Source organism: Nelumbo lutea, chromosome 3 (genome assembly GCF_056320005.1).
Source record: "Nelumbo lutea isolate HS-2025 chromosome 3, American lotus-T2T, whole genome shotgun sequence".
Classification (NCBI taxonomy): domain Eukaryota; kingdom Viridiplantae; phylum Streptophyta; class Magnoliopsida; order Proteales; family Nelumbonaceae; genus Nelumbo; species Nelumbo lutea.
Window position 1 is genome coordinate 106464087 of NC_142686.1, and position 12001 is coordinate 106476087.

Consider the following 12001-nt stretch of genomic DNA (forward strand, 5'->3'; position numbering starts at 1 on the left):
TGGGTTAATGGAAGTTTCAACAGCAAATGAGGGAATAATCTTCTTGGCAAGGGAAGTTGGAGTAACATTCAAATGGGTAAGGAGATCGGCAAACTCTGTGGCAGATAGCTTGGCAGAACAGGGGATCTTCAGGGAAAACTTAGTACTGTAATTCTTGATGTTATTTTGGGGTCAACACTCTTTGTCTCAGTGGTTGACAGTGTAAGATGCTTATTTAATATTGTTAATGAAAGTTACCGTTTTCAATAAAAAATAGAAGAAAAATGTGAATGTATTCTGTTTTGCGTGTTTTATTTTTCTAGGATCCCAAATTTGAATGTATTCTGTAAGTAGTTACAGCCTTCTAGAAGAAACCCTAATCGGATTGGTCGTGAAAGAAAACCCTAATCAGGTCTTTCTCAGTTTCCCTGCTCTGATACCATGAGAAAATATGGTATTAGAGAAGCATAGAACAATGAGAACTGAAAGAAAAGGAAGAATGAAAGAGGAGAAGTGTGTGGAGAGAAACTGCGAACCTGATTAGGGAGAGATTAAAATGTTTTTAGTCCTCTCTAAGTAGTTTGCCCAGCCTAATATTAATTTTAAATAAAACGCAGAATTACAGATGTGCCCTTATTTATGAAAAACAGTATATTGGAGTGTCCTTAACATAAAACAGAATTACTGACTTGTTGGGCTATAGAGTCAGCCAGAGAATTTGCAGATCCAGGGCCAGTCTAAAACATCTGCCAGTACTTCTCACCAAATGTCTTGCTTCCTTTATGAGATGCCTTACTTGCAATGGACCTTCAGTTTTTCCTTTCATCCAACCAATAATTGCTTTAGAATTCCCTTCTACAATCAGATTTTGTGTTCTAAAGATCTTGCCAATGTGAGCCCTTGCAGCAAACCTTGAAGTTCTGCTTTAATAAAATTTCCTACTCTTATATTTGTTAAAGATAAGCAATGAAATGTCACTCCTGTGTCTCTAAAATATCCTCCAACACCTGATTCACCTGTGGATTTCCCAAACCGCATGCATCAAAATAATATGATGAAACATTGATTTTGTATCTTTTGTATATTTGGCCATACTTTTGTAAATTGAGGACATGCTATTTTGAATGTTGATCATACATAAATACATTATGCCTTAAAATCATGCATGCATGCATGCATTTTTTTGATAGTTGTCATGCATACACATTCATACATCCATGAATGTGTCTTATAAATCTGAACACTCAAATTATACATTATTTCCTTTTACTTTGTCCCTAAGCTACTTGCTCATGTGGTCTGTTGTTTATATATATATATATATATTTTGAAAGATATCTGCTGTTTTTTTTATATTACTAACATGGTAATTTTATTTCATTATTTGTTGCAATGTTGTTTTCCACTGAACCTTAATTCTCTTTATATTGAAAATATAAGGTTGACTACAACTTGTACGGCATGGGCCATCTACATCTAGCAAAGGTTAAATTCCGCCATCCACTGCCTGAGACATTCATCCCAAGGGTAGCTTTGTATAATGGTCAACATAAAGAAAAGCCCACTTGCATTTCTGTTAATTTTCAGGTTATTTTTTCTGAGTTGAAAGCCAATAGGTTTAGCCATTGATTTTATTAGGTATATTTGATAGTGTAATAATTTGATACTGTTAAACTTTTTTGTAGGCAGATTCAGGTGATGATGCATCTCTAGGTTTACCTGTTTGGATATCCTCCAAGATTCCAAGTGGTTGGATGTGGTCATATCCTACTGAAGTTGACACTTCATTTGATCAGGACATTCATCTTATAAAGCGCCAAAGTGCTTGTGAGCTCGAGGGAGATGCTACTGTGGATGGTATGTTTTCACAAATGTGTGGCTTATGTTTCCTCGCAATTTCTAGGTGAGGTCAACATAACATTGCTAATTATTTTTTTGATCTTGCAGATATCTTAAACCAACAATTTAAACTTTACTCATCCCTTTCTCAGACACGTTCAGAGGTGAAAATGGTTCAGTCACTAATACCAATTTGGGAGGTCTGTTTGTTCACTTGGTGTTATATAACAATTTGTAATCCATTTATTTATTTGTTTGTTCCATTGATTAACATAACCTTCTCTGGTTTAGGAAGAGTATGAAAGAACAGGGTTGCATGAGATGGTGATATCTCCTGATCCTAGAAAACCGCTTCCAGAAAATACTCCGAGAGTTCTTTCCCATGGGTTTGAGTTTGAGAGCACATTCATGGATCTCTGTAGGAAAGCAGAAAACTTGTCATCTTCTCAAGTTGCTCCAGTGGAGGAGGCTGAAAAATTTGTCCACTCTATAAAAGCATTGGCAGAGGTGGGGAATTTAGTTGGATTTGGGGAGAATGGTAGCACAGATAATTCTCACAAGCAATCTTTCAAGTGTACCAAAGACAGAAATATTAATGGGTTGCTTATATCACAACGATTCTTGCATAAAGAGAGTAATCATGACGAAGGAAATGAGATACATACCAAAGAAAGAAACATTCTTCTGGATCAACTACCAGTTGATGATGAAATACCATCATGTGAGATGATTAGAACATCGGATTCAAAAGTAATCCTGTTTCTCTTTGTCCCTATTTACTTTCATGTAGATGCTTATTTTTCTTTGAGCGTATATCATATCCAGGCAACTTTCATAAGGTCATGCTTGAGTTACATATTTGGCTTTGGGCAATATATATTTTTTTGTTGAAATTAATAATCTTGTTCTCTGGCACTAGCCTCACAACTAGTTTTCTTATGCAATGGATGTGTTTACTTTGTGGTCTGTCCAAGGATAATTGGGAACCCTTGGATTTCTTCTCCTATTCTTCTTTCTATCTTGGTTGTGGATTTATCTTCTCAATCTTTAACCAATCATAGCATCTCAATCGTTAACCAATCATAGCATTTTCTTGAGATTTTTGTGATATAACCTGTTTCATGCCTTCATCAGTTTCTTATATCATTTCGTGGGTTCTCAGATTGTAGATGAGGAGGCTATGGGGCTTCTAAGGTGGCTTGCCTCTTCTCAAGCTGCAGAGGATTTGAACACTGAAGATGAACTTCTTCATGAGTCTATTCTGAGTACCTTCTTACCCACAACTTCGATGGATAAAATTTTGGAGAAAGCTAATTTGGAATATGAGAGTGAGTCACAGCAAGAATGTCAGGACATACTTGATTCGGTTGATAATGTGACTGAAGATTTAGATGATCTTGATCAGAATCATTTACCTCAGGCTTCACTGAAGAATATAATTCCACAAATGGATGGGTCATATGATGATCATTTCACTATTGTCAGAACGGAGACAAATGTTGAGTTGGAGAGATCTTCTCCTGATGAAGTAGTTGAAGACACTGACATAGGCCTTGGCGGTGAATGCAAAAGGAACAAACCGGTCTGGGGATCTTTACCTTTTTCCACCCTACCTAAGGCACAAACTGATGTAGAGCTTCCCAGGTTCAGTTTTGCTGATACATCTAGTGAAGAAATAAAAGATGGTACAGACAATTTTCCTTTTTCCGGAAAAAAAGCAGAAAATTGTTCTGATGCTTCAGTGGCTAATGCAAATGCAAATATCACTCATTTGAAAGAAGGAAATACATTGACTGGATGTTCACTGAGAGATCTGATGAGGAGAAAGCGGTTCTACCAGGTTGAACCATCCGAATATGGGGCTTGTAGTGTTCAGAAAATGCCTTCAGGAAAGGGGCAAGAAGAGGAGAAACAGAAGGGAAGGGTATTTCTCTGTTCAAAGCAACTAGAGTTTCAACAGCTACAGAATGATAAGAAAGCCATGGCTAGGAGTAATCAGAAGGCAGAAGTTTTTGACAGAAGTTCCTGTGTAAGAACTTGTTTATCAAAGGTATTTACGAAGCGTATGGAGTCAGAGTTGCACATTCTTTCACATATACATAAAATTACTCCTGTGTTGCAATGATAGGTCATTGCTAGAAAGTACACCTAAATATCAACATATTTTCCTTGCCAAAGGCCCTGTTGATGGCGCATCAAGGTTTCTGTTGAGTCCAAAAGCTTCACAGGGTCTTCCACTGTTAAAACAATGAAATCACTGATGTTGAAACTAAACATAGTAGTATCTAATGTCTCTTATGAGTTGTAATTTTAAAATGTAATCTTGTTGTTGTGGAAATTTGATTGGGCTTTGTATTTTGTGATGCCTATAGTTGCAATTCTGATTCTTTATTGCTAATTGTTTCTTGAAATTTGACATGTATGATTACCAGTCTCTTGGTGGGCGATTGGAACAATGTAATTCTTGTGGTTCGAGGTATTTGACAAATTCTGTCAAATGTGGAAAGTTTTGTGAAGGTAGTTGTAGTGAAAAGAATGATAATGAAGCTATCGTTGACATGGAATCAGTACCTGAAATGCATACCGGGAATTTCGAAAATATAAATGTTGTAGCTGAAGCAACTGTTCTGCAGAGAGAGGACCTTGGCAGTGGAGGAAAGGACATTCAAACTTGTTTATATCAGTCTGAGAAAGGAAGCAAAGGGCATGGTGAATATATTGAGATGACCTTTAGCATGAAACCTCCTGTTATAGATTGGACTGATTGGATATACAAATATATTCCATTGACATACCCTTTGCATAATAATGCTTTTCTCAGGGACAAAGACGCTTGTGAAGAAGCATTGGCTTGTGAATCCAGTTTAACTGAATGTATGTGGTAGCATTTTTCATCTCTTTACAGCAGCCTGCTTTGTTTCTACCTTTATATATTGGGGTTAAAGCTTTTTATTTTCATATTTTCAAATTCTTGATTTATTTCTACTATAGTGTTTTTGCTGTGTAAGCATCTTCGTTAAAGTAATTAATTTATTTTGGCAAGTTAATGAACATGGCTAGTGATAAGGGAATATAATAGTGAAATGTTAAGACTAATTTTCTTATGGTTTTGTGATATGAAAATGCATAGTAATTTTAGGTAATATTGATGTGACAGTTAACAAAGAAGAACAAACTCTTGTGGCATGCATGAATTGAAAAGTGTCTATTGTTCCTGGGGTTTGTAGTATGTAACACCTCTATGAGATCACTTCACCTATCTTGAACAAATAATGCAGGTTCTTAATATCTAGCACCAGCAAGGCTAAGCTACTAAACATTTATCTGGCATGCTTAGACTTGTTTTTTGTTCTTTTGCTTTGTTAATGGTGCAAAGAATTCTAACTCATTGTTATCCAAATAAAATGGACTTTTGTATCATTTGGTATGCCCTTAAGAGGACATTTTTTCAACATTCTATAATGATTTTACTAATGTATTTTTTTTTTGTCTTGTCTAGGATTTAATATTGTATAATCTTACTTATGGGATGTCCTGATGTATTACGAATTTTCATTTTAGCAAATGATCCAATCAAAGGCATGCATTTCTAACTTTTGGTTTTGTACAAATGAAAGATTTAGCTTTATACTTAAAAGGAAGCTAGAATATCAAGGGAATGATTAGATAATTGGTTTATATGGAACCTGTTGGGTTGGGACCACAAGAAATAATGATGTGGCCCAAAATTTACAAGTGTGATATTTCCATTGTTCATCAAAAGAGGAGTCCTTTTTGAATAGGAAGGGCTATCAAGACTTCCTAAATCCCTTCAACTAGTAGTGGTGTCTGTTGACTATGTCTTAAATTAGATTTGGCAGTTGGGGTAGGGAAAGGGCTGATGATAGTTTATATTGTTGAGAATACATCGTCTTTTAAGGGCATTATTGTCTTTATCCTCTTTTGTATTTGGGTGCCCAAATAAGGGCATTATTGTAATTTGCTCACATATTAGAAATATTATGTGCGGGTGTGAACAATAACACACACATCACATTCGGCCGAACCCTTTTTTTCATCTTCTTTCTCTTCATTCTTCCTACTTGGTATTAGAGAACCTCTTGATTGTGAGACGACTTTTTTTTTGCTGACCTAGACTATAGGGGAGACCAACTGACGTCAGACCGTCACCGGATGACGTTAGTAGTCTGTACATGTGGCGACATCAGTTCTTGAATTTGGTAGGGTCTGATGCACCCTGATTTTAGAAATATTTTGGGATGATTCTTGTAGCCGTTTGAAGCTTCTATGAACTATTTTGGTTTTTCCAATAAAAAGTGGCTAAAAATCGAGATTTGATGTTGGACCTTTCTCTGTAATCTTGAAGATTTTTTTTTTTTTTTGCATAAAACCAAGTTTCATTGGCTTGTTTCAAGTTTCTAGATTAATAGGAAGAGGTCTCGTATTTTTCTAAACCCTAGAAAAATTTTGGGAGATTCTTCTCTCCATGTAATTTGCCGCTAGTTAGCTTTTGCCCACGTTTTTGGCTTCCAACCGTGTTTTGGCCTATCTTTTTTGGGTTGATTTGCTGTTGGGGTTCCTTTTATTGGCTATCAATAGGTATGGAGTAGTCCAAGGATGTGCCGACTACCTTCAATGTGCTTCTTGGAATTGTGGGCACCTCTAATAGCATGATAACTACAAAGAAACTCTATGGGATAAACTTTTTGAAATGATCCAAATCAACTAAATTTACCATCATAGGAAGTAGTAAATTGGGATTTATTACAAGGAGGGAAGTGAAGCTGAAGCCTGCTGATCCAAATTTGCTAAATGGGAGCAACATAACTCGTTAGTAATGTCATGGTTGTAATTCGTTAGTGATGTCATGGTTGGCTTGTTCAATGCAATCTCATGTTGCCCATAACTATATGTTCCTATCCATTGCTAAAGATATTTGGCATAGAGTTGTTGCTACTTACTCTAGACTACCTACTTCAAACTCCTTTTTGCTTTCCTGTTCTTGCCCATAACTGTATGTTCCTATCCATTGCTAAAGATATTTGGCACGAAGTTGTTGCTACTTACTTTAGACTAACACATCTGCTAAGTGTCCACCACAATCTTTACTTTCGCATTCACGTAATCTTTTACCTAACACATCATCTATTGAACCTAATGTCTCAAATTTTGATCTTGATCTTTCTATTGCTATCTGGAAAGGAAAGCGGAAATGCACAACCAATTACCCCATTACTAACTATATTTCCTATGATACTCTCTTGCCCTCCTATTGTGCCTATATTTATGCTATCTCTTTTGTGTTCATTCCTCATAGTGTTACAAAGGCAGTGTAGTTACCTCAATGGAAAGAAGCTATGAACTAGGAGATGGAGGCTGTCATAAAGAACCAAACTTGGGAGATTGTTTCTCTTCCCAAGGACAAGATTCCTGTTAGGTGCAAATGGGTTTATATTGATTTTTATTGGATACTGTTAGCGTAGGGGTATTTCTGTCTTTATACCTTGATTGATGTTGCTGATCTGTAATGTTGTGTTGAAATATGTGCTCTTAAGTAAGGGCACATAGGTCTTTTCAATTATGCTTTCATATTAATATAAATTCTTACTGGCTGAATGGGAGAGGACAAGTTGACTCTTTCAGTTCGAACCAGAATTCTCTCTTCTCTCTTTCTCTCTTTCTCTCTTTCTCTATCATTCTCTCCTTCTACATAACTGAACTCAGTCAGGCCAAACTCTAAGGCAGACCTGAATTCTATCATGGTATCAGAGCAGGTTAAATCTGCCTAGATTTCTTCTCGCCTAGGGTTCATTCTCTGCGCACCCTATCTAGGGTTTTCCTTTTTTTTTTTCTGTGTTCGATTGGAGATAAGGGAAAGGGCGAAAAGGAGTGATCGTCCTTTTCCCTTGGGGGTCTCTATGCCTCCAATCAGGTCGTATGTGGTCAGTTGCTGTGATTTCTGAGATCGCCCTCTCCTAGTAGAGGAGGAACAGAGGGCCGAACTGTGTGTGGCTGTTGTGTGTGAAGCGGCTGTTGTGTGTGGACTGCTCTCCTGCTCGCATGGATGTTACTTCGGCGATAAGGTAAGAGATTTCAGTTCTGGTTTATGGATTAAATAGGAGGTGTAATTCAGATCATTTGCTAGCGTTTCGGCCAGTCAGTGCTAGGGTTTATGCTAGTTTCTTTGCGCATGTTGAAGGAAGAGGTATGATCATATAGTGGTGAGATTTCAGGTAGTTGTAGGAGCAGGGTTTGTGGTGTAAAGAGCACACATTCCAGCAACAATTAGTGCTGCAATCAGTGTGACAGGTGTGACCTAGTGGTGTGTAGTGTGCAGATCTTAGTGATAATAGAATTCAACAAATGTGCAGTATTGGTGATAACATAATGGGAGACAGTAATGATTATAAACCTAGTGTGATGGTGCCTACAGACTACTTGAATGTTCAGATGACCTCCATTAAGTTAAATGGAGAGAATTATGTGCCTTGGCTAAATCCGTTGAAGTCTTTCTAAAGGCAAAGAAGAAGGTAAAACATATCAGAGAGGAAAACCTTCCTCTGACTCTCACGAGTATGAAGATTGGGATCAAGAGGACGCTCAGATCATCACATGGTTGTGGAACAGTATGGAACCCAGGATTAGTGTGAACTTCATGTTCCTTGATACTGCCAAAGATGTGTGAGACAATGCGAAAAAATTGTATTCGGGGCAGGACAATACAACCAGAGTTTATCAGATTTGTCAAGAGTACTTTAATCTGCAACAGGGCAATCAGAGTCTTGAGGAGTACTATGCCAACATGAGGAACATACGTAATGTGTTGAATGTCTTTTCATCCTCTCACTTCCGATGTCAAGATTCAGCAAGAACAAAGAGAGTAGCTTGATGTGACTAGATTTTTGGTGGGACTAAAGTCTGAATATGAACTAGTACGGTCTCAGATATTATGGGGATCCGTTCTTCCGTCCCTGGAAGAGGTATTTGCTCCACTTCGGAGGATTTCTATCGGATCTACTGAGAACTCTAATATCTCAGATAGATCGGCCTTTGCTGCATCGAGAGGCCGTGGTGGTAGAGGTGGAGCTCGGGGAGCTCAGTCTGGCCGTGGTGTTGTTAGTGGTTTTGCATATGGCTGAAGTGACAATGGTGTGTCTACTTAGAATCGTGGTGGTGGTCGTACTGGGAGCAGAGATTCAGGGGGAGCCCGTGGTAGAGGACGTAGCTCAGGCCCGAGGAAGTGCACTCATTGTGGTATGGATGGACATACCATCAACTATTGTTATGATTTACATGGTCCTCCCTCAACCTGGGCCAATCATGCCGCGATCGGTGACTCAAGTTCCAACTTTAAACAGGAGAATTATTCATCTGACTAGTTGCCTCCTACATCCACAGATGGTCCCATGAAGGAGATGGTGAGCGTTCCCCGTGATGAATATGCGAGGTTTATCCAATTACAACAGAACACGGCAACTTTTGCTCACTCAGGTATGGCTTGTCTGGCATCTACACCCAATCCCTGGATCATTGACTCTGGAGCCTCCGATCACATGACTTGAACTCCAGGTGTGTTTTCCTCCTTATCTCATTGCTCAACATCACAATCTGTCACCCTTACTAATGGTTTTACATCCTCAAATTGTGGTGTTGGTAATGTTGACCTAGATCCTGTATCCCTCTCATCAGTTCTGTATGTTCCTAAATTGCCTTTTAACCTTATGTCTGTTAGTAAGCTGACCAAATCACTTAATTGTTCCATTACCTTTTACCCTTCTATGTGTGTCTTTCAAGATCGCAAGACGGGGATGAAGATTGGTGGAGATGAAGCAGATGGACTGTATTATCTTGACAATGGTGGTGGTAGAACTTCAATAGCTCTCCAGTCATTTCTTTCTCCTCTCTAGTGGCACTGCCGATTTGGTCATCCGTCGCTCAAAGTCTTGAAGCCCTTGGTTCCGTCTTTGAGTCAGCTTTCTGTTTTGGATTGTGAGTCGTGTCAGTTTGGGAAACACCATCATGTTCCCTTTCGTTCTAGGGTTGATAACCGTGTGTTGAGTCCTTTTTCTTTAGTTCATTCAGATATTTGGGGTCCTTATAAAGTAATGTCATATAATGGATTCAGATATTTTGTCATTTATGTGGATGATTTTTCAAGGATGACGTGACTTTTTAATGAAAGAAAGAAGTGAATTGTTTACCATTTTCCAAAAATTTTATGCTGAAATTCGTAACCATATTGGTACCCTTATCAAAGTTTTTTCATTCTGATAATGGCCGCGAATATTTATCCTCATCATTTCAGGAATACCTGGACCAACATGGCATTATACATCAGACCTCGTGTACCTACACCCCACAACAAAATGGGGTGGCTGAGAGAAAGAATCACCATCTCCTTGAAACAGTAAGATCCCTAATGCATCACATGCATGTTTTCTGATTAATCGGATGCCCACGTTCATCCTTGATGGTCAGTCTCCGTTTCAGGTCTTGTTTCCCTCTTTGTCTCCGTTCCCTCTTACGCCGAGAGTTTTTGGGTGTGTCTGTTTTGTCCATCATCTAGGTCCTGGGAACGACAAGTTTGATGCCCGTTCTCTCAAGTGCATCTTCTTTGGCTATTCTCGGACCCAGAAAGGGTATAGGTGTTACCATCCTGGTTCTCGACGGTTCTTCGTGTGTGCTTATGTCAGTTTCTTTTAGTCTACTCCGCTCTTTTTGGGGACTGGTGATGCTTATTCCTCCTCATCACCTCCTCCCCTTCCATTTCCCGTTGTCGATCCTCAGTTTGTTCCAGTTGTGACCAAATCCTTGCCTCCGGTTCCACCATCTGTTGAACGCCCACCTATTCGTCATGTGTATACACATCGCCCACGTGCACCGGCTGCTACTCCTCCAGGTACATCTCCGTTGACGGATCATGCACCAGAACCCCACTTGGCATATGAGATTGATCTACCCATTGTTTTGCGGAAAGGTAAACGTACTTGCACCTTCATCCCATTTCTAATTATGTTTCTCTTACTCACCTTTTCGCTTCCCATCGCTATATTGTTACCTTGTTATCATCAGTTATTGTTCCTAAAGATGTCCAGGAAGCCCTTGCCTCTCCAGGGTGGTACCGTGCCATGGAAGAAGAACTCTCAGCCCTTCATCATAATCATATTTGGGACCTCTCTGCTCTTCCTCCTGGGAAGCAAGCTGTTGGTTGTAAGTGGGTTTATACAGTTAAGTACATGCCTGATGGTAGTGTTGAATGCCTGAAAGCGCGATTAGTTGCAAAAGGGTACTCCCAAACCTATGACATTGACTACATAGAGACCTTCTCACCGGTTGTTAAGATAGGGTCCATTCATGTTGTGATATCTCTTGCAGCCATGTATGAGTGGCCACTATATCAACTTGATATCAAGAATGCATTTTTGCATGGTGATTTACTCGGGGAGGTCTACATGGGGCATCCTCCAGGGTTTGTTGCTCAAGGGGAGGATGGTATGGTGCGCAGATTAAGGAAGGCTGTATATGGGCTTGAACAGTCTCTTCGAGCATGGTTTGGTAGGTTCAGTGAGGTGGTAAAGAAGTTTGGCATGAAACAGTGCAAGGTTGACTATTCTGTATTTAGTCATGACTCTTCGGGAGGAAAAATATTGTTGGTGGTGTATGTATATGATATTGTTATTACTGGGAATGATAACATTGGTATTGATAGGCTGAAGACTAATCTGCAGGATCACTTTCAGACAAAGGATCTGGGTAAACTAAAATACTTTTTGGGGATAGAGGTAGCGAGATCCAAGTATGGGATTAATCTGTCCAGAGGAAGTATGTGCTTGATTTGCTGGACGAAACAGGCTTGTTGGGTGCCAAACCAGCTGAAACACCCATGGACACAAATACCAAGCCAAGCAGTGATATGGGTGACGTGTTTGAAGACCCTGGCAGATACCGACGACTTGTGGGCAAACTGAACTACCTAACCATTACCAGACCAGACATCTCATTTGCAGTTAGTGTGGTAAGACAGTTCATGCAAAAACCTCTGACTCCTCACTTGAATGCGATTATGAGAATTTTGAAGTATCTAAAAGGGGCCCCGGGTCGCGGTTTGATATACAAGAGTGGGGGAAAACTTGAAATAGAAGGGTATTTTGATGCTGATTGGGCCGGTTCTATGTCTGATAGG

General features: G+C 39.2%; 1 protein-coding gene across 5 annotated transcripts in view; it reads left to right on the forward strand.

The window, feature by feature from the left end:
- The window catches only part of REV3 (recovery protein 3), a 140097-nt gene that overhangs the window by 58234 nt on the left and 69862 nt on the right, over positions 1-12001 (forward strand). For 4 of the 5 annotated variants that reach the window (XR_016110871.1, XM_088981491.1, XM_088981490.1 and 1 more), the window contains 6 exons: positions 1420-1566; positions 1665-1836; positions 1927-2018; positions 2110-2568; positions 2981-3868; positions 4251-4692. Coding sequence is in view for 4 of the 5 variants with exons in the window: in XM_088981491.1 (XP_088837617.1) it covers positions 1420-1566; positions 1665-1836; positions 1927-2018; positions 2110-2568; positions 2981-3868; positions 4251-4692 (2200 nt within the window). In the remaining variant the exon portion in view is untranslated. Of the gene's footprint in view, positions 1-1419; positions 1567-1664; positions 1837-1926; positions 2019-2109; positions 2569-2980; positions 3869-4250; positions 4693-12001 lie in introns of those variants that run through there. The other variant, XM_088981493.1, reaches the window with a different exon arrangement.